Source organism: Phoxinus phoxinus, assembly GCF_949152265.1.
Source record: "Phoxinus phoxinus genome assembly, chromosome: 7".
NCBI lineage: Eukaryota > Metazoa > Chordata > Actinopteri > Cypriniformes > Leuciscidae > Phoxinus > Phoxinus phoxinus.
In genome coordinates, this window is record NC_136882.1 from 25572861 (window position 1) to 25595256 (window position 22396).

At 41.5% G+C, this 22396-nt stretch overlaps 1 protein-coding gene and 1 long non-coding RNA gene across 4 annotated transcripts in view; one reads left to right on the plus strand and one right to left on the minus strand.

Annotated features, from left to right (window-relative positions):
* Positions 1 to 359: 359 nt before the first annotated feature.
* Positions 360 to 22396, plus strand: part of mcf2lb (mcf.2 cell line derived transforming sequence-like b) — a gene marked incomplete at its 5' end in the record, with an annotated part of 28033 nt that continues 5996 nt past the window's right edge. For 2 of the 3 annotated variants that reach the window (XM_079618331.1, XM_079618329.1), the window contains 19 exons: positions 360 to 560; positions 8485 to 8568; positions 10783 to 10897; positions 10975 to 11065; positions 11267 to 11380; positions 11481 to 11597; positions 12226 to 12375; positions 12483 to 12607; positions 13949 to 14063; positions 14173 to 14292; positions 14440 to 14631; positions 14907 to 15098; positions 15322 to 15466; positions 15547 to 15611; positions 16793 to 16872; positions 16994 to 17060; positions 17312 to 17427; positions 18634 to 18703; positions 18826 to 18918. In XM_079618331.1, the coding sequence (XP_079474457.1) occupies positions 479 to 560; positions 8485 to 8568; positions 10783 to 10897; positions 10975 to 11065; positions 11267 to 11380; positions 11481 to 11597; positions 12226 to 12375; positions 12483 to 12607; positions 13949 to 14063; positions 14173 to 14292; positions 14440 to 14631; positions 14907 to 15098; positions 15322 to 15466; positions 15547 to 15611; positions 16793 to 16872; positions 16994 to 17060; positions 17312 to 17427; positions 18634 to 18703; positions 18826 to 18918 (2133 nt within the window). Of the gene's footprint in view, positions 561 to 7412; positions 7507 to 8484; positions 8569 to 10782; positions 10898 to 10974; positions 11066 to 11266; positions 11381 to 11480; positions 11598 to 12225; positions 12376 to 12482; positions 12608 to 13948; positions 14064 to 14172; positions 14293 to 14439; positions 14632 to 14906; positions 15099 to 15321; positions 15467 to 15546; positions 15612 to 16792; positions 16873 to 16993; positions 17061 to 17311; positions 17428 to 18633; positions 18704 to 18825; positions 18919 to 22396 lie in introns of those variants that run through there. The other variant, XM_079618330.1, reaches the window with a different exon arrangement.
* Positions 15466 to 18417, minus strand: LOC307001603. The gene is made up of 3 exons (XR_013798273.1): positions 18303 to 18417; positions 18163 to 18227; positions 15466 to 17365 (listed from the first exon to the last, which is right to left on the minus strand). It is a non-coding gene; the product is annotated as an uncharacterized lncRNA (long non-coding RNA).

Here is a 22396-nt window from a genome sequence, read left to right on the forward strand (position 1 = left end):
GAAATACTGCTATGAAAATTTTATTTCCTGTAAAGTTCTAGACCCAAAACCATAGCATGCCCCCTATACGTTCTGATCAATGTGACAAAATATCTAAACATATTTTTGTTCTCTTATATTGTTATTCTGTATTATGAAATTCAAGTCAATCACAGTGAATGAAATTCTTTCTTTCCATGCCCTCTTGCTTCCACTCCAGTCTCCATGTGCATGTGGTGTGTTGTAATAGCAGAAACAGTACAAGTGATGGCGCCAAAGTCCAAACAGCAGCATGTCATGCGATTCTGTGTGCACATGCGTGTGAGGTTTCCACTGGTTATATTCATAGACTGTCTGACTGTGTATGTGTCATCAGAGAGCCCCTTCCCCCTTCTCTCTCTGTGATGCTGATGCTGAATTGCCCATCACTGAAGGACAGAGGGTGATATTCTTCTCATAACGTCCACTCTATCCGTCCTCCTTCCCTCTGGAGTGAAGGATGGCGATGATCTGGATGCAGACAGAGAAGGCAGTCGTGCAAGAGCTACAGCGCAGATTGAGCAATGTCTCTCACAACATTGGTAAGAACTGTAGCCTAAATGGGTATGTTTGTCACTCAGCTTGTTTTTATAGAGCTACTTGGTGAAATGCCTCTACACACTGAGTGGCTTATTGATAGCTTCGGTAATGTTTTTAAGTGGTAAGAATTACTCACCTTTGGAATATTACAGCAGTACTGTCAACATTATAATTTTATATGTGGCCACAAATTTTGGTCACTTCATGGTCAAAGTATTGGCCAAATCATATCTGAGTTGATATTTGGAACAGCTTGTGTGATATTGTTTAATTAAAATATTTACCGATATGTGAAATAATAGTTTATTTAAAAATAAAAATAAATGTTTTAATGGAACAGTTTATTGAACCTTTAGACTAAATATAAATTAAAACCTTAACACAGTTTGCATATATGTTTTGTTTTGTATTCGATATACATTAGGCTATTATGGCCCACGCAGTGAGAATATGAAGCTCACACTTGAGGAGAAAAAAACACTTTTTATTTAATTTTTTATTCATAGGCCCAAACTGAGCAAAAATATCCAACTGGTGGATTTGTTGTTATTTAAATGGCCAAAAAGTAAGATAAAATATGATACAGTACAGTAGTGATCCAGAACATATTCAGAAGCCCAAAGCTGGAAGAGAATTCCAAAAACTGTCCTGTGAGATTCATGCTGGGGGTGACTTGAACAGTGTGTGTGTGTGTGTGTGTGTGTGTGTGTGTGTGTGTGTGTGTGTGTGTGTGTGTGTGTGTGTGTGTGTGTGTGTGTGTGTGTGTGTGTGTGTGTGTGTGTGTGTGTGTGTGTGTGTGTGTGTGTGTGTGTGTGTGGCAGAGTTACTGCTGAGTACAAAAACAGATACCATAAAACACAGTTTTCCATAGTAGAAGCACGGCTTGCTGCAGTAGTTAGTACACAGGTTTTAGGTAAGCATGTATGTCGTGTAACTATAGCTGTTCTGAAATTAAGTTTAGCTAAATTGAGGCTTTAACAATTGCAGTTAACTGTTTGAGTTTAGTACCATGTACTGTAGTATCGTAAATCATAACTAAAAGAACACTGTGAGGTCAGGTATCAGACGGCAATAAAAGGGAAAGTTATGCTGAGGAAATCCAGGAAAAGGCATCCCAAACAAGGCAGTGATTGTGGACAGCTTCCTCTGGTCCCGCTGGCCCAAGGACAGAGTGAGTGAAAGCATGCTAACACTGGCAAAAATTCATCACCTTTATATGTTCAAAAGGTCTTTAGATTCTTCAGTTTTGCCTGCTCCACTGTAGTGGTCTGTAGTTCTGCCTGCTCCGCTGTAGTGGTCTGTAATTCTGCCTGCTCCGCTGTAGTGGTCTGTAGTTCTGCCTGCTCCGCTGTAGTGGTCTGTAGTTTTCTGCCTGCTCCACTGTGGTGGTCTGTAGTTTTCTGCCTGCTCCGCTGTAGTGGTCTGTAGTTCTGCCTGCTCCGCTGTGGTGGTCTGTAGTTCTGCCTGCTCCTCTGTAGTGGTCTGTAGTTCTGCCTGCTCCACTGTAGTGGTCTGTAGTTCTGCCTGCTCCGCTGTAGTGGTCTGTAGTCCGCCTGCTCCGCTGTGGTGGTCTGTAGTTCTGCCTGCTCCGCTGTAGTGGTCTGTAGTCCGCCTGCTCCACTGTAGTGGTCTAGTTCTGCCTGCTCCGCTGTAGTGGTCTGTAGTTCTGCCTGCTCCGCTGTGGTGGTCTGTAGTTCTGCCTGCTCCGCTGTAGTGGTCTGTAGTCCGCCTGCTCCACTGTGGTGGTCTGTAGTTCTGCCTGCTCCGCTGTAGTGGTCTGTAGTTCTGCCTGCTCCACTGTAGTGGTCTGTAGTTCCGCCTGCTCCGCTGTAGTGGTCTGTAGTTCTGCCTGCTCCGCTGTGGTGGTCTGTAGTTCTGCCTGCTCCGCTGTAGTGGTCTGTAGTTCTGCCTGCTCCACTGTAGTGGTCTGTAGTTCTGCCTGCTCCACTGTAGTGGTCTGTAGTCCGCCTGCTCCACTGTGGTGGTCTGTAGTTCTGCCTGCTCCGCTGTGGTGATCTGTAGTTCTGCCTTCTCCGCTGTGGTGGTCTGTAGTTCTGCCTGCTCCACTGTAGTGGTCTGTAGTTCTGCCTGCTCCGCTGTGGTGGTCTGTAGTTCCGCCTTCTCCGCTGTAGTGGTCTGTAGTTCTGCCTGCTCCACTGTGGTGATCTGTAGTTCTGCCTGCTCCGCTGTGGTGATCTGTAGTTCTGCCTTCTCCGCTGTGGTGGTCTGTAGTTCTGCCTGCTCTGCTGTGGTGGTCTGTAGTTCTGCCTGCTCCGCTGTGGTGATCTGTAGTTCTGCCTTCTCCGCTGTGGTGGTCTGTAGTTCTGCCTGCTCCACTGTGGTGGTCTGTAGTTCTGCCTGCTCCGCTGTGGTGATCTGTAGTTCTGCCTTCTCCGCTGTGGTGGTCTGTAGTTCTGCCTGCTCTGCTGTGGTGGTCTGTAGTTCTGCCTGCTCCGCTGTGGTGGTCTGTAGTTCCGCCTTCTCCGCTGTAGTGGTCTGTAGTTCTGCCTGCTCTGCTGTGGTGGTCTGTAGTTCCGCCTTCTCCGCTGTGGTGGTCTGTAGTTCTGCCTGCTCCGCTGTGGTGGTCTGTAGTTCCGCCTTCTCCGCTGCGGTGGTCTGTAGTTCTGCCTGCTCTGCTGTAGTGGTCTGTAGTTCTGCCTGCTCCGCTGTGGTGGTCTGTAGTTCTGCCTGCTCCGCTGTGGTGGTCTGTAGTTCTGCCTGCTCCGCTGTGGTGGTCTGTAGTTCTGCCTGCTCCGCTGTGGTGGTCTGTAGTTCTGCCTGCTCTGCTGTGGTGGTCTGTAGTTCCGCCTGCTCCGCTGTGGTGGTCTGTAGTTCTGCCTGCTCCGCTGTAGTGGTCTGTAGTTCTGCCTGCTCCACTGTGGTGGTCTGTAGTTCTGCCTTCTCCGCTGTGGTGATCTGTAGTTCTGCCTGCTCTGCTGTAGTGGTCTGTAGTTCTGCCTTCTCCGCTGTGGTGGTCTGTAGTTCTGCCTGCTCTGCTGTAGTGGTCTGTAGTTCTGCCTGCTCCACTGTAGTGGTCTGTAGTTCTGCCTGCTCCACTGTGGTGGTTTGTAGTTTTGCCTGCTCCGCTGTAGTGGTCTGTAGTTCTGCCTGCTCCACTGTAGTGGTCTGTAGTTCTGCCTGCTCCACTGTGGTGGTTTGTAGTTTTGCCTGCTCCGCTGTGGTGATCTGTAGTTCCGCCTTCTCCGCTGTGGTGGTCTGTAGTTCCGCCTTCTCCACTGTAGTGGTCTGTAGTTCTGCCTGCTCCGCTGTAGTGGTCTGTAGTTCTGCCTGCTCCGCTGTGGTGGTCTGTAGTTCCGCCTTCTCCGCTGTGGTGGTCTCTAGTTCCGCCTTCTCCGCTGTGGTGGTCTGTAGTTCCGCCTGCTCCGCTGTGGTGGTCTGTAGTTCCGCCTTCTCCGCTGTAGTGGTCTGTAGTTCTGCCTGCTCTGCTGTGGTGGTCTGTAGTTCCGCCTTCTCCGCTGTGGTGGTCTGTAGTTCTGCTTGCTCCGCTGTGGTGGTCTGTAGTTCTGCCTGCTCCGCTGTGGTGGTCTGTAGTTCCGCCTTCTCCGCTGCGGTGGTCTGTAGTTCTGCCTGCTCTGCTGTAGTGGTCTGTAGTTCTGCCTGCTCCGCTGTGGTGGTCTGTAGTTCTGCCTGCTCCGCTGTGGTGGTCTGTAGTTCTGCCTGCTCCGCTGTGGTGGTCTGTAGTTCTGCCTGCTCCGCTGTGGTGGTCTGTAGTTCTGCCTGCTCTGCTGTGGTGGTCTGTAGTTCCGCCTGCTCCGCTGTGGTGGTCTGTAGTTCTGCCTGCTCCGCTGTAGTGGTCTGTAGTTCTGCCTGCTCCACTGTGGTGGTCTGTAGTTCTGCCTTCTCCGCTGTGGTGATCTGTAGTTCTGCCTGCTCTGCTGTAGTGGTCTGTAGTTCTGCCTTCTCCGCTGTGGTGGTCTGTAGTTCTGCCTGCTCTGCTGTAGTGGTCTGTAGTTCCGCCTTCTCCGCTGCGGTGGTCTGTAGTTCTGCCTTCTCCGCTGTGGTGGTCTGTAGTTCTGCCTTCTCCGCTACGGTGGTCTGTAGTTCAGCCTGCTCTGCTGTAGTGGTCTGTAGTTCCGCCTTCTCCGCTGTGGTGGTCTGTAGTTCTGCCTGCTCCGCTGTGGTGGTCTGTAGTTCTGCCTGCTCCGCTGCGGTGGTCTGTAGTTCTGCCTGCTCCGCTGCGGTGGTCTGTAGTTCTGCCTGCTCTGCTGTGGTGGTCTGTAGTTCTGCCTGCTCCGCTGTAGTGGTCTGTAGTTTTGCCTGCTCTGCTGTGGTGGTCTGTAGTTCTGCCTGCTCCGCTGTGGTGGTCTGTAGTTCTGCCTGCTCCGCTGTGGTGGTCTGTAGTTCTGCCTGCTCTGCTGTGGTGGTCTGTAGTTCCGCCTGCTCCGCTGTGGTGGTCTGTAGTTCTGCCTGCTCCGCTGTAGTGGTCTGTAGTTCTGCCTGCTCCACTGTGGTGGTCTGTAGTTCTGCCTTCTCCGCTGTGGTGATCTGTAGTTCTGCCTGCTCTGCTGTAGTGGTCTGTAGTTCTGCCTTCTCCGCTGTGGTGGTCTGTAGTTCTGCCTGCTCCACTGTGGTGGTCTGTAGTTCTGCCTTCTCCGCTGTGGTGATCTGTAGTTCTGCCTGCTCTGCTGTAGTGGTCTGTAGTTCTGCCTTCTCCGCTGTGGTGGTCTGTAGTTCTGCCTGCTCTGCTGTAGTGGTCTGTAGTTCCGCCTTCTCCGCTGCGGTGGTCTGTAGTTCTGCCTTCTCCGCTGTGGTGGTCTGTAGTTCTGCCTTCTCCGCTACGGTGGTCTGTAGTTCAGCCTGCTCTGCTGTAGTGGTCTGTAGTTCCGCCTTCTCCGCTGTGGTGGTCTGTAGTTCTGCCTGCTCCGCTGTGGTGGTCTGTAGTTCTGCCTGCTCCGCTGCGGTGGTCTGTAGTTCTGCCTGCTCCGCTGCGGTGGTCTGTAGTTCTGCCTGCTCTGCTGTGGTGGTCTGTAGTTCTGCCTGCTCCGCTGTAGTGGTCTGTAGTTTTGCCTGCTCTGCTGTGGTGGTCTGTAGTTCTGCCTGCTCTGCTGTGGTGGTCTGTAGTTCTGCCTGCTCTGCTGTGGTGGTCTGTAGTTCTGCCTTCTCCGCTGTGGTGGTCTGTAGTTCTGCCTGCTCTGCTGTGGTGGTCTGTAGTTCTGCCTTCTCCGCTGTGGTGGTCTGTAGTTCTGCCTGCTCTGCTGTGGTGGTCTGTAGTTCTGCCTGCTCTGCTGTGGTGGCCTGTAGTTTTGCCTGCTCTGCTGTAGTGGTCTGTAGTTCCGCCTTCTCCACTGTAGTGGTCTGTAGTTCTGCCTGCTCCGCTGTAGTGGTCTGTAGTTTTGCCTGCTCTGCTGTGGTGGTCTGTAGTTCTGCCTGCTCTGCTGTGGTGGTCTGTAGTTCTGCCTGCTCTGCTGTGGTGGTCTGTAGTTCTGCCTTCTCCGCTGTGGTGGTCTGTAGTTCTGCCTGCTCTGCTGTGGTGGTCTGTAGTTCTGCCTTCTCCGCTGTGGTGGTCTGTAGTTCTGCCTGCTCTGCTGTGGTGGTCTGTAGTTCTGCCTGCTCTGCTGTGGTGGTCTGTAGTTCTGCACCTGCACTGCTGTGGTGGCCTGTAGTTTTGCCTGCTCCGCTGTGGTGGTCTGTAGTTTTGCACCTGCACTGCTCTCTAATCCAATGATCCTGATTCCATTTTTGTAGTCCTTCATAGTTTTTCTTGTTATCTGATCATTCCCAGGTGTCTTGTTTGCCTATTACACGTCTAGTATTTAAACCCCACGTTTTTTGTGTGTGTTCCTTGTCGAGTCTTGTGCTGCACAGATGTATGTTTGGTGCTAATCATTCTGTTATCTGTTTCCTGGTTCTCTGGTCTCTGTTGTGGTTTTGTTATGTTTATTTTGTTATTAAACTCTTTTTGCGAATGGAGCTCTCCCTTTGTTTTGTGGTCAACCCTGTGTAACACCGCTATACAGTATGTGCAATGATAATCCTAATATTGTGTACTAAAACGTTACAGTGATAGTTAAGCTCCAATAGTTCATTTATTTTTTTTCTTCTTTTTTTTCTTCTTTTTTTAAATTATATATGTATTTTCGTATGAACTTTAGTTTGACTCAGTCTGGACTGGAGCAATATTTTTGCCCACTGAGACTCCAAAGGAAAGTGTGTATTTACATTTGTATGTGTCTGAAAGAGAGAGAGGTTTACCAGTGCTTGAGAGATTTACCAAACTAAAAAGACTCTGTTTTCTACTTTTAAATGTTATCTGTTGGTTTGAATGGCTACTGAGTAACTTGGTTTGAATTCAGCTTTTATCTTTACCTCCTCAGCAAGATCAGATGGCACTCTGAGATTCCTCTTATACTGTGGAGAATCCAACCAAACACAGACACACACAGGGTCTCATTCATCCTCCAATCTGATGGGGGAAGGGGCTCCTGGGGGGGCAGCAGACTCTTTTTGGGGTGATTGTGCCGACACAGACAGACATAGAGAGAGTGTAAACAAAGGAAGTACAGTGCTTTAGAGTCAGTGATCCATCCCTGTTATCAGTTATCAAATGTTGCAGGTGAAGGGAACTTGTGTATATGCGTCAGTTGACCAGTTTATTCCAGAAAGTCTGGGAGGGAGGGAGAGAGAGAGAGAGAGAGAGAGAGAGAGAGAGAGAGAGAGAGAGAGAGAGAGAGAGAGAGAGAGAGAGAGAGAGAGAGAGAGAGAGAGAGAGAGAGAGAAACAGGAAGTCATTAACTGGTGCACCTGTCTCAGGTAGCTCATTCTGAGATAACTGCTTATGGTTACAAGACAACCGAGGATTTAGTGAGACATTAGAGGAAGGGAGAAACAGAGGGATGGATGTACAGAACAGAGGGAAAACTGTGTGCATTCCTCTAGCTGAGGTTGAGAAATATTACAATTTTTCCAGATGTTGCCACTGGCTCCAAAGTAAGGCCTTTATCATTTTATCTTGTTTTAAAATGTACAATTATTTAAAAATATTTCATACAATTATTTGATTTGTTATTTACTCCATTTGCACTATTGTTATTTTACTTTATTATACTTATTTCTGACAAATTTGCCAATGCAGTTTTGCAGTTTTTGTGATACAAATAAAGCTCACTAAATATAATTGATTAGATCTAAGAGCAAGAGAAAAAGAACAGGCGAGCTCTACCATAAAAGCTCATTTGAAATGTGACGGATGATTTTCTGTCCAGTGTGTGTGTGAATATCCTAAGGGGGTAAATCTGACTCCAATGGGACAACACACTCTTGTTTTAGAAGAACAAAAGAATGCAATGGATATATTCTCCCTCTTTTCAGGACTCTTCTGTTATTTCCTTTTAAGTACCGCTTATAATATTTGATTGCCGTGTAGGTGTAAACAAAAAAAATGCATTTCTTAATCCTACAGTTAAAAAAAAACATTGAGGCCATGATATACAATAGAAGATGTGGACATGCAGATGATTAGTTGTACGCACTTTGAGGCACTATATCCAGAGGTGGTTTTGGTTGAGATAGATAGGAAATCACCTACTCTTTTCTTTCTAAATATGTCTAATGTACCATTGACCCGAGCATGGGAATTGCTTTGGGCAAGATTCACCTCCCTCAGATGGTAATATACACCAGCCAAAGACACAATACATTCAAGACAGCCAGTAATATATTAGTGTGTGTAGACACTGTAGGCTCTTCTTACCTGTGGTTAACTTCTTCCCCTGTGGTTTATTTCATCTTATCATCAATAACAACAATAAGATAAGTGCTTTTTTTTAAACTTAATTTAAAGGGTAATACTGCAGGATTGTCTTGCCCTGGTTACAGGGAGAACTGGAACGCTCCTGTTATAATGAACGATGCTGTCAGCGTCGACTGTAGACGTGATGTTAGTGTGTCTCTGTGTGTTTGTTACAGATGAGATCATGCAGAAGGAGTCCAGTCCTCTCTTCGCTGCTGACATCATAACTGAGCTCAAGAGACAGTTTTCATTCCTGTCAGGTAAATATTTTTTATATTTGCATTTCTTTCTTTATCCATGAAACCAAAACATTATCCAGGGACCAACTGTAAGGACCCACAGGGAAATAGAAAAATCTCTTTAGATCTCTCAAATGAGATCTCAAATGTGTCTTATAGAGAGCAGATGGATATTTAAAAAACATCATTCATACATGTCTCCTTAAGAGTTTCAAATCAGATCTCAACAAGGTCTCCACGGTTGCCAACATACTAAAATCTGGAGTCTGAGATTTGAATAAAAACTCTAACATTTCTTATCAAATTCTTCCAAAACTAAAGTTATGCCATCCACATTTTTATTTTAGGAGGAAAATTACTTGTATATTACAATAGAAACACTTTCCTTTATCTCAAGGAGAGTAATCACATTTTTTACATAAAATATATTGTAGTATTAAAAAGTTATTCAATTAGAGCACTAAAAACGATGTATTTGAATAGGTAACATTACGTTAGTGTTGATTTGTTAGTCAAAATTCACTTCCCTTAATTTCCTGCTTCTCTCTGTAATGGGTAGTTGGAACTTTCTCTGTAAAGCATGTAAAAAAAAAATTATGTAGAGGACAAATTTATTTTGGTGTTTAGGAACACTTCTGTGAAATGCAGGCATATACATACGCTGCAGCTTTAGAGATTTAATCTGAATATGTGTTGTTTTTGCTGACAGGTTGTTACTGTTAAACTGAACTGAGTAAACGTAAACGATGCTTGCACAATCTCTGTCCTGTTGTCATGGAGACAGGGAGAAGAAGGCATGACTTGCCAAATTTATATTTTTGTCACATTGGGATCGTCACCCAGTGGCGCTCTCTCTCTCTCTCTCTCTCTCTCTCTCTCTCTCTCTCTCTCTCTCTCTCTCTCTCTCTCTCTCTCTCTCTCTCTCCATCACCACTGTCTTCTGTCTCTCTTACCACCGATGTTTCACCTTGTGTTTACATCCTGATTTAAAGGAGTGAAATAGATAGATTTTTATCTTGCTTTATAGGCCCTACATTGGGGAAATCATAGTTTCTATCCTGAGGGAATACTGACAACACTTCATCACTTTATGTGTCTTTATCTCTTCATTTAGTCTTTTTTATGATTTTATGTATTAATGATACTTGGTGAAGAGAGGATGCCTTGCTATAAGTAGACCAATTACTTTTCAATCACTGTAAAATGGGCAAAACAATCCCACTGGCGTGGAAACGGAAACTAGGATATCAGGATTTTAATGAAACTCTGTCTCTTTTGACAATTTGGGAATAAATAGATTATGACTAACAATATGACAATTTAGTAACAATATACACTACTGTTAAAATGTTTGGGGTCCTTAAGATTTTATTTTATTTTTAAGAAATGCATTCTTTTATTCAGCAAGAATGCATTAAATTGGTCAAATGTGGAAGTAAGGTATTTTACATTGTTGCAACAAAAAAAAAGAAGAAACTATTAATACAACTTTTTTTAAAAAAGTATTATGGTTTACAGAAAAATATTAAGTAGCATTGCTATAAGAAATGTTTCTTGAGCAGCAAATCAGCATATTCTAATTATTTCTGAAGGATCATGTGACACTGAATAATAAAATATAATATAATCAACCATATCCTTGGTGAGCATTCAGAAACTATTCTCATACTCAGAAACAGAAACTATTGAACGGAAGTGTAGCTACATGCAAAATACCACTCAGAACACCTTTGTAACTACCTACCGGTACATAGCAACAGCCTGGCTACCTGCCATAACAAGCATTATGGTTTTGCACAGGCAAGTGGTTTGGTGTGTATAGTTAAGGTTCAGGGATGGTACACTTTTCTATTCTTGCTTTGCTTGTACAATTTTCATTGGTTTTGTGGCGCAGTCTTGTCAATGGTGCAGCAGGGATAAAATTGATGCTATCTGCCAAACAGATGATAAAAGAACACTAACAAGCCGATCTGGTATTATGTCACAGTTTGGCTGTTGTTCAATAGAAGCAGCACACAATATGAAAACTGTAACATAGCATACAGGTGGTGTGAGCAGGTTGTTTATTGGTTTGCCTGTGTGCTAATTTAAGATCTTTGATGCATGCCAACACAGACAACAGGACAGCACGGTTTCTAATTTGTATTGTCCCCTGCTGTTTGCCTGTGTAAAAGATTATATGAGCAGGATTTTTCTCTTTGATTCTTCATATTTCTGTCTATCTGTCTATTTTAGGAGGGAGAGGACCAGATGGAAGCCCTGTCATTATCTTCCCAGAATTCCCTTCGTTTAGTGAAATTGGAGACCAAGAGTTTCGTAATGTTCTTACCTACCTGACAAGTATTCCCAGGTAAATTCACACATTAACACACATTTGAATATCATACATACTGACCGCAGTAACACATGTGCTTGTGTCTTCATCAGTCTGAGCGCAGCAGGTGTGGGCTTTATCGTAGTGATTGATAGGCGTCGAGATCGATGGGCGTGTTTAAAGGCAACATTACTGCGTATCTCAGTAAGTCAAACAGTACCTGTGGCTTCTGAATCTCTCCTATATAAATGGACATAAATATTGTCTTCAATAATATTTTTGCAGATACTTCACACACATCTGGATATTTTGTGTTATTGTCTATAATATATTTAAAAATATCTCTTTAATATATTTATTATGTATAATATAAATTTGAGGGCTTTCTTGTGTGTTTGTGTGTAGGGCTGGTTTCCCGCTAATCTTCGGCTTGTTCTGGTGCTGAGACCCAGTGCTATCCTGCAGCGAACGTTATCTGATGTGTTCTTTAAACTCCAAAGAGATGATTTTAAAGTACCGGTACGAAACCTGAATGTGTGTTGTTGTTATGTTTTATACAGGCCACGTCTGTTTGTGTGTGTCATGTCGTTGTAAATAATGAAGCCTGTGTGTATTGAAGGTCATCATGCTAAGCTCAGTGGCGGATCTGCACTCTTATATTGAGCGGAGTCAATTGACACAAGACCTGGGTGGCTCTCAATACTACTGCCACAAGACCTGGATTTCTCATCGCACCGTAAGAACAAATACACTTCTTGAAGTTGTACTCTGTATTTTTTATACTGACAGTGGTGTGGATGCAGCATCACGTGAATTCAAATTGTCCATCAATTCACTTTTAGAAATGCATAATTTGCTGTCAGCCATGATTCATTTATTTCATTCATTTATTCATTAGTGACATTGGCCAATAATCAGGCGGATAAAGTAAAAGTTTTCATTCATAATATTAATAATACACAGCTTTTCATTAAAGGTGTGCTAACATTAATGTAATTACAGCAAAAATAGTGTAGCAAAGAAACACAACTCACACACAAGTCACTTTCAATCTAAGCAGAAACAGAAAATTGGTCGATGTTGTGAATTCAAACGGACAACTTAAAGCTTGATTTTTGATTTTTTTGATGAACAATCTTAAAACATCTTTCACTGGGCTATTGATAAAACATTCTGGCATTTAAGTGAATGTGATTGAAACATATTGTAAAAGTGATTTTAATTACGTTTTATGTGTAGCCAAATGTCTTTAAATAGAGAAAAATGATTGAGTGCACTTTAGAAACCTATGCATAAACGAAATGAAACAAGCTACACCAGTGATATACATTATATGTGAAATTATGAATTCTTTGTGCCGGTAGGATCTTGAAAGCTTCGCTGCATTACTGAAGAGGATGGCTCAGAGACTGCAAATGTTCGGGAGAGAGCTGGCAGAAACAGAGCTGCCTAAAAACCACCTAACAGCCGGCAATCTGCTCAGTGCACACACCAGCAGAAAAGACAGTTTGAAAGTATTAAAAAAAGCATTCAATATGTTCAGTAGTATTCAGTATGTGCCACCTCACACATTCAATTGGTATTTACAAAATTATTCTTTGCTTCATTGTTTTCTCTTTAGGAAGAGATGGCAGAAGCTCTCAGCCAAGGACGTAAACTCTTGGAGAACATCAGGGAACCGGTCCGCAGAGATCCGGACAGCAGTCTAAACCCCGATCAGCTTGAGAATCTTGCTACAGTGCACAGGTACATCTCAAACTCTTTCCCAGTAGAAATCCTCTAGAACTTTTCCTCTGTTGGTTTTCTGCATCTTAATCTGAATAATTTTTTTTTAAAATAAACATATGTATGTATATGTATGTATAAATAAGAATAATAATAAGAATTCTAAAATAACACTGTAATGTCATTTATGTTGTCCAGCTGTCTATTGAGGTCCTAAAGCATGAGATAACTATAGCCCCTTTCACACAGAGATTCCGGAAAATACACGGATAAAGTGACCCGGGATTTGACCCGGGTTCGTTTGAAAATGGTTCATTCACACTGCCAGTGATTTGCCGGAATCAGAGAGCGCGTTCACACACAACCCGGGTATGTCCCGGATAGACGCGTGACGTTATGATGTGACGTATAAGGTACGCACGCTCGATCATTTTTTTTCGGATTCGGTCGTACACTAACGCATCACGTACCGTTCCACAAAGCTGGCGAACGATCTCAGCTTCGGCGCGGATTGCAAGGAGCTCTCGGGTCTCTGCTTCAGTCCAGTTTGCAGACATCTTTTCGTTCTTTCTTGTATCGATGACGAACACAAACTTTCTTCTAACAGAGTAACAGAGTCGCACGATAACTACCACATTGCGAAGGCTCGTGCATCATCACTACGACACACCCCTTACGGCATTTGTCCTGGCTTTTGTTCACACAGCGCGCGTTCCGGGTCTGAACACGGCAATGTTACTAGGTCCCCAACCCGGCATCGATCCCGGCATTAAACCCGGGTCGTGTTTGCGTTCACACAGAAGGCGTTCCGGCAATTTGCCGGCAATTTGCCGGGTTCAAAGTGCTGTGTGAATGGGGCTTATAAGATACAAGCGCGAAGTAATGTGAATCACTCAGCCAATGTGATACTGCTCATCCATACATTTTCTGAATGGGTCAAAACATTAAACAAAAATAATTTATACATATAGTATTTATTCATATTTTGAACTGACTTTTATTTTCTTTATTATTTTCAGTATTTACAAAAAAAATTATATAGATTTAATAAATTATTATTTTAGTTTGAGTAATATTAGTATTTCAACTTAAACTTATTTAGGCTATTTCAGTAAGTTGCCAAAGCAACATTTTTCATTAAATATTTATATTTAATTTAATTTCAGTTTTATTTAAAATACCGACAACACTTTTTTATAGTTTTAGTTAACAATAACAATTCTCGTGGTTTATACACTATTTCATATTTCATCTAATATACATGTAATTTTATTTTGTTTAATGTATGCACTGTCAGTTACTCATTCAGATTTCATTCATATATCCCTCTCTCTCTCTCTCTTGTTCCCTGCCAACTTGCAGGCTATTATCTCAGTTGAATGAGAGCTCTACAGCATTTGATGAGTTCTGGATTCAGCATCAAAATAAACTGGAGCTATGTTTGAAACTCTGCCAGTTTGAGCACAGCTTTCAACAGGTCTTGCTTTTAAAAGACACTCATATTTTACAGCTTATTCTTATTACTGAATAACATTAGCATTTACTAATAATATTTGCACTCTGTTTTATTTGCTATGGTCTTGTAGTTGCAAACAGAGCTGGAGCAGGCAACAGAAACGCTGAATGCCTTCTCGGATATTGGAATAAGCCCCGCCCAAACAGAACACCTCCTTCAAGAACTGACCAATCATGAAAGGAAAGTCTGTGTGAGTCTCTGCCATCTGAATAATCTTATTGTGTTATCATGCATCCACAGACATATATGCATCGATGTGTCAGTCTAATTGATACGAAAGCTTTCAATAACCCTTTTGATGAATATCTCCTCTCAAACACACTTCCTTTTTCTGCAGGAAGTGCTGGACAGAGTAAGATCTCTGGTTGCCGAGGGCCAAGGATTGATTGACAGCTCTCAGAATGTTGATGACAGTGTTGCAGTAAAATGCAGTGAGCTACAGAAAGCAAAAGAGAATCTCATCCAAGAGCTAAAAGACAAGAAGACCAGGCTGACACAGGCTATAGAGCTACACAGAAGACTGGACACGGTGATTTTTAATTTGAATATATAAATATATTATATAAATCTTTCAGTTACCAGCCCAGGTATTTAAACATTACCTTACACCAGCCATGACGCTTTTAAGACAGAACTAGTTTAGCAAGGGAGACCTGGAGTGATGGTGCATAAAGTCTTCACCTTCACTCAGCTACATGCAAATTCTCTACACACACACACACACACTCACCACACTTTCATACTGTATATGCAAATCTGTTTCCACCACGTTCTCTTCTCTTCACATTCTCTTTTCTCTTTCAGGTGTGTAAATGGTGTGATGATGGGATTTACATGCTAGCATCACAGCCTCTTGACAAGTGCCAATCACAGGAGGGGGCGGAGTCAGCCCTGTCAGAGCTGGAGTTTTACCTGGAGACAGCCAATGAGAAACAGCAGTGGGAGATCAGCACAGTTTGGCTGGAATATGAGAGCATACTGAACAATGAGCTCAGGGTGAGGCAATATGAGTTCATAACTATACATGCATCTCACGTATAATTCAAATTCGATTCAGTTTAATTTGTAGTCAACGGCACAAAATGAAATGGGGAAAAAACATTGTTTGTCAATTAGTTTTTATTTAGTAATAAAAATATAAATAAGTAAAAAAGAAATAAAATAAAGACATCTTTTTTATATTGTGTTCTATTATATTACATAATGTGTAATGATACAGGAGCAGGTGAAGCGTGCATTTGAGAAGAAAGCCTCTCTACAGGAGATGTTTGAGAGGAGGAGGGTTAGCCTGAAAAAACTAGCAGCCAAACAAACACGGCCTGTCCAGCCTGTGGCCCCTCGACCAGAGTCACTCTCATCTCCTGGTATCTATCTATCTATCTATCTATCTATAACTTTTTTAAGTGTAAAATGGAGGCAATAGGTGTATCTCTCTCTCTTTCAGCTCACAGGGATCACGAGAACATCTGTATTACCGAGGACTCAGACAGCAGTGTGTCATGTAAACAAGTATGTATAATTCATCTACAATGCCCACAGTGTATTTTTCTCCCTTTTCAATAATTTTACAGTTTTTCTGAATCGCTTTGGCACATTTTTCGAAACTGTCTTAACATGCTCTAAACTGTAAGTTCAATTGTCACAACTGTTTGCTGGAACATCAGAACTCTATTACATGCCTGCAAAAACAAATTAACTCACCCAAAACGTTGAATACATGCTTCAAAATGTAGTTATTGTGTCAGTAAATTGGTCAATGCCTCCAAAATAAAAAGTGTTTTAGTCACCGCATGAGCCACTCTGGTCAAAATGTTTAGATGCTTTTTCACCGTGGAAATATTTGTTATATACACATTTTGTTTGCTTTTTTCTACTTTATTTGTTGATAATTTTTTGATTTTCTACAGCCTACTATACAAGATTATCAGTTCAGTCTATAGCTTCCTATTGCTCTTCCATGGCAAGCAACTGTGAATTTTCAGTTTATTTATAACACATTTATATACACATGTATAAATACAAAAATAAATGTACTGTGTGAATACAAATATTTATCCAGTACTGCTGTAGCTGCTGCTGTTTAGGATTGTGACGTTCTTCTATGTTTAAAAAAAAAGTACTGATTGTGCTTGGCAAACTCCATATATGCTTCCAAACTTGATTGGTTGATTAGTAAGATTGTGATTACAATATGTCTGGCTATTTGACAATTTAACAGACATAATAAACATTCCATGTCAGATATTTATGGAATATACATACTGTACATGTCTGATAGATTTTGATAACTAAATACATAATTTAGCATGTGATGGCTCACATGATGAAAGAATGTTTAGAAATTGTGAAAAGTTTAATAATTTCACTGAGAATCAACTCATCAGTTTTAATAAACAAGCCATGTGCATTTCATTATAGTTCAAATTGTAAACAATTGTACTCTTTGCACACATGTGCCAAAACACATGCAATTTGCTTAAATCGTTAATAAATTCAAATCTAATGTGAACAAGAAACTAATTGTTCAGAGATCTGAATTTATTGTTTCGAGAACTGAGCCAAAGCGATTGAGAACAACTGTAAATCACTCTCTTTGTATAAGCAAATGCTATAAACCTCTCTCTCATGTAGGGAACTCTATGTAAGTTAAGGGCCTTTACTATTACTCAATAATGATCCTCTCTATGTAGGTAAGTTTTGATCAGGTTGGCAGGAGCAGTCGCAATGCTTCTGTATCGGAGGAGGAGGAAACCCTGGCTGTGCTGCGCAGGTCAGTCCAGGGTCAAAGGGGAAAGGGGGAAACGCATGTGCCTTACTAGACCATCAACACCCCTCTACAGTGTAGTAATGAACTGTTCCTCATTGTCCGTGTGTTCTGTGTTTGCTCACAGGCATGTAATGAATGAGTTACTGGAAACAGAGAGAGCATATGTGGAAGAGCTTTTGTGTGTTTTGCAGGTGAGTGAATCTGTCAGTTCTTTCATAAATACAATTAATCTTCATATTAAGGAACTACTTCATTTTATTATGTGGGAGGATATATTCCTGAAATGTTAAAATGGCCTTATCCTGTTTTAACCGTTTTTGCCCCGTGAAGACCTCTTGGACCTGGGAGGTAGATTATTGTTGTGAAAGTTGATGCAGGTCTACACCGAAAATCCTGTTTTCTGTGATATGCCCCCATTAAATGTGTTGTGTGTGTGCTGTAGGGATATGCTGCTGAGATGGGCAACCCCTCCATGGCTCCTCTCATCCCTGCAGCCCTACAGAACAAGAAGGATGTGTTATTTGGGAACATGCAGGAGATTTATAATTTCCACAAAAGGTGAGCGCCATCTAGTGGAGTGGATAAACATCATTAAAATGTAAAAGATTATTTGGAGAATAGTTCGTAGCATCATTAGTTATGTAACCCCAACATCTCGCAAAAGATGTGGAGAACTCAAGAGGGCCACAACCACAGTGTGTTTTGTTGCAAATATAACAAAGTTTATTTCACAGTATTCAGAATGAGCACATAGGGTAATCAGAACTGAAATTATAACCGTTACAGACAACAGGGTTCCCAATCCTATCCAATGGAACTTGTTCTTAAACTATGTGCACACTCACAAGTTCACCAAACACAATTTCACTCCAACCTCCACAATTGTAAAGTAAATCAAACCACTACAATCTATTCCCCAAACCTTAACAGAGTAAACCATATTCAAGAAAATGGGAACCCCACCGTCAGTCACAGGTCCAAAACAAAAACAAACAAACAACATCAAAACAATCTCACAAATTAAATAAATCACTTTGCCACTTCCATACACAAGACCCAATTCAACATTAAAGTAATCTCTTCAGACACACATTAAGCCACCAATGCTTTCAATAAAGTAAACGGCAATCATGCATCAGCTGTAAAGAAAACAAAGAAAGAATACAAATTGATGATTGCCCTATAAAATATTTACAAAGATTAAAAACCTTAAAACCATTAAAACAAATTACAAATATAAAATGAAACTTAAAACCAAATCTCCCCATTAAATAATTCAATTAAGATCAGTACCTGTATTCTCAAATATATCTGCTTAATTCTCTGAGGCACCAATCAACACCATTCCCATACGAACACTAAAACAGAAAACAATCACAAACATGTTACAACTAGACAAACTCACTATAGTCATCATAAGTCACAACCCTTACCTTCCCAATTCAGTTCTATGCTGCTCATTAATCAACTTGGTTTTTCATCTGCCATTACACAGCCTTGAAAGACACCAAACAACTTTTCCTGCTTGACACATGGTACCTCAAAGAGGAAGTCTAAACCGTTTGGTTTCCCTTTATAGCATCTTAACTCATGGGATTTGTAGTCCATCTAGTTTGTAGTCCTTCACCTTCTACCCCACTACAGTTACTTAGGATGTAAAGTCTGATTCATTTTAGCAAATTATTTGTCCGCAGATATCGCTGTTTAAATGAATGAATCACAGCTCAAATAAATGTTTCACAATTCATTTTAAATTCCTTTCAGAATATTCCTCAAAGAGCTGGAGACTTACACTGACTGTCCTGAGCTTGTGGGCCGCTGCTTTTTAGACTGGGTGAGTTTTTTAAATAACTAACAAGAAAACAAAGCATTTTTTTGAAGTATGAAGTAAAAGTGAACTTTTAGGAGTTTATTTTTCTCAGTGATGCTCAGACCTTTGGTCATTGTGCTGTTTAGATGAGGGAGCTGCAGATTTATGAGAAATACTGTCACAACAAGCCTCGTTCTGAGAGTCTCTGGAGGCAGTGCTCAGACTGTGCCTTCTTCCAGGTATGTACACATACATATTTAAAACAGCATACTACTACATACTGTATTTGCAGTATGTAGGCTATATATACATATACAATGTTCTGTTTGCATGTAATATTTGGATGACCTACTACATTTGCCTAAAAGTTCACTGTGTGAAATACTATATACCACAAACCAATGTGCTACACTTGAGCTTCCCTATTCAGGGTGACAAATAATCCGGAAGTAATATGATTTTTAACATCATCTTCTAATTATTCCAACTGCTTACACACAGTTTCAAAACTGTCACCTTTTTTCAAAACTCTACACACAATTCCCAAAACTGCACACACAAAATGCAAAATGCCTCACATCTCCTTCAAAATGTAACGCTGCATTTAAAATGCCATAAACACATGTCAGAATGAAGCATTTGCATCAAATGCCAAACACTTCTTTCATAATAGTAAATTTTTGGATATACCATGTAAACACTGTTGTTCTAAATCTAAAGCTCTTTTGTCTTTCATAGGCTTATATCTACATTTCAATACAATTTCTACAGTAAAAGTAATCTGCTGAGAGGGGAAACAAGTACACTGTAAACACCAATGCAATGTAGAAACAGAAAATATTTATTATAGGCCAAACATTACTGTTGTATACAACAAAACCATAAACATATGTAAACCAAAAGTATATTCTTTAGAATACAGTAAAAAACACAGTTGTGTGTGTGTGGGGGGTCTCTGTCCGTGGCATCCATTGTTCAAAACAGATAATCTGACCTTTGACCTATTTATAGGCCTATACTACAGTAAAGCAGTGAATGGTTAGTGATCAGTTACAGTTTTTTTCAATTGCTTACACACTAAAATTAGAACTTTCCCACAATTAGCAAAACTTTACACTCAAGGAGCAAAACACCGGCCTAGATTTGCACAACTGTAAGCACATTGTCAGCTTCACACTTTTTGCAAAACATTACACACAGTGATTTGCAAAACACTAAACACACTTGTATGCATTTGACACAGAAATTTATCATGATGTCATTTCCTTGCAATTTCAAAGCAAAGGCTTTCAAATGAGCACACCCATGAACCAATTGGTTAAACACAGGCACCAGGTGTGCACACACACTGGTGCTTAATTGTAGACACACCAATCAGGTTAAAGCACTATAAAAAGGCAACAGGTAAGTTCACCTGTCTTCAACAAAAATGGATGGTGTCAGAGGAAGAGGGAGAGTGCGGATGAGAGGGGGAATCCAGAGAGTACCAGGTGGAGGAAGAGGCCAAGGAAGAGGAAGAGGGAGAGGGAGAGGGAGAGGAAGAGGAAGAGGAAGAGGAAGAGGGAGAGGAAGACCTGGAGGAGGGGTAGGACATGCACAAAGAAGAAGACAACCAAATCTGTGTAATGAAATTCGTGCTACAATTGTGGACCATGTAATAAACCACGGACTAACACTGAGGGAGGCTGGATTGAGAGTACAGCCTAACCTAAGCAGGAACACAGTGGCATCAATAGTTCGGACATTTCGTCAAGAGCACAGGTGAGAAACTTCTCTTCAGTCAACAGAAAATCCATTGCTTACTGCATGTACTATATCAACAGTACTGTATATGTACTCTATATTTTGGTACTGTATATATTCCTGTGTGTATCATTTTACAGTAAGCTGTGTATTTTGTTTGGCCAACATAGGATTGAACGTCGTGAACACCAAGGAGGAAGGGGCCCCATATTCACACAGGAGCAAGAGAGAGAGATCATAAACCTCGTTTTGGCCAATAATGCAATCAGACTTCGAGAAATTCAAGCCCATATTGTCAATGATCACCTAATTTTCAATAATGTCCAACAGGTCTCTCTGTCAACAATAGCCTGTATCCTTAAAAAACACCAAGTTGTGATGAAACAACTGTATAAAGTGCCATTTGAAAGAAATTCAGACAGGGTGAAAGTCCTGCGGCGTGAATATGTGGTGGTACGTTTTGTTCACTGACTGTAGTATTGTGTACTGCACACATAACCTTTTTACTGTACATGTAATTTTACTGTATAGCAGACCTACAGTATACTGATCTACACAATGTGATCTTTTGCTGTATTTCAGAGAGTTTTGCAAATGGATGTGGAGGAAGTCCCACATGAGTTTATTTACATTGATGAGGCTGGATTTAACCTGACAACAGTACGAAGAAGGGGAAGAAACATCATCGGCCACAGGGCTATTGTCAATGTACCAGGGCAACGTGGGGGTAACATTACCCTTTGTGCTGCCATTACACAGAATGGGGTCCTCCACCGCCATGCCAACTTGGGTCCTTACAACACTGAACTCATTCTTACATTTTTAGACAGATTACACAATATCATCACAGCAGCAAACCAAAGGGACCAGATGCAATACATTGTCATCTGGGACAATGTAGCTTTCCATCGTTCTGCTCTGGTTCAAAACTGGTTTCAACAACACCCACAATTCACAGTTCAATACCTACCACCATACTCCCCCTTCCTGAACCCCATCGAGGAGTTCTTCTCAACATGACGGTGGAAGGTTTATGATCTCCGGCCCTATGTCCAGATGCCCCTCATTCAAGCTATGGAGGAAGCATGTGATCAAATTGAACCAGCATCCATACAAGGGTGGATTCGTCACTCAAAAAGATTCTTCCCACGTTGCCTTGCAAATGAAAATATAGCCTGTGATGTTGACGAAGCCCTGTGGCCAGATCCAGCTAGGCGGAGAGATGTTTAGTTTTTTTTTTTTAGTTTTTTTTTTCGGTACTGAACTGGATATGTAATTTGTTACAGTATTACTGTAAGCTTAGAGTACAATGGTATGTTCAGTAATAATATATGAAAACTGGAAAATGTTTTATGAATATTTGTTCAGTATTGACTGACTTGAGTACATGAAAATAAATTATTTTCATCAGTCTGCACAATTGGTGTCATGTGGTGTTGGTGAATTTATTTTTACACTTTCTGTGTAAATGCTAAAAGTGTTTTAGGTTGAGCACAGGAGTGTTAAACTGATTCAAACAGAGTCAGACCATATGATGGTTGTGTTTATGTTATGACAACAAAATAAGGTTTTTATAAGACACTGTATAGTTTTGACAAAAGTGTTTCATTTTGCAAATGATCTGAGGTGTTGTGCTACTTTGGTGTAGTGTTGTGCTAATTGTGTGAAGGGTTTTGAAAAACCGGGCCCTGTTTTCAAAATTGTGCTTAAGCAATTGAAAAAAACTGTAAGAAATTAATGTTTGCACACGTGAGGTGTGTGTGTGTGTGTGTGTGTGTGTGTGTGTGTGTGTGTGACCTGCTGAAAAAGTGTAGCATTTTGATTGGTTGTGTTTAGTAAAGGAAAGCAAGTCACTTCCTGTTAGATTTTTGTGTTTTAGGTAGAGAATTGTGTGTAGTGTTTTGAAAAAGTGTTTTATGCAATTGTCAAAGGCTGAGAAATAGCTTATGGTTTTGGAGATTTGGTGTGTAGTTT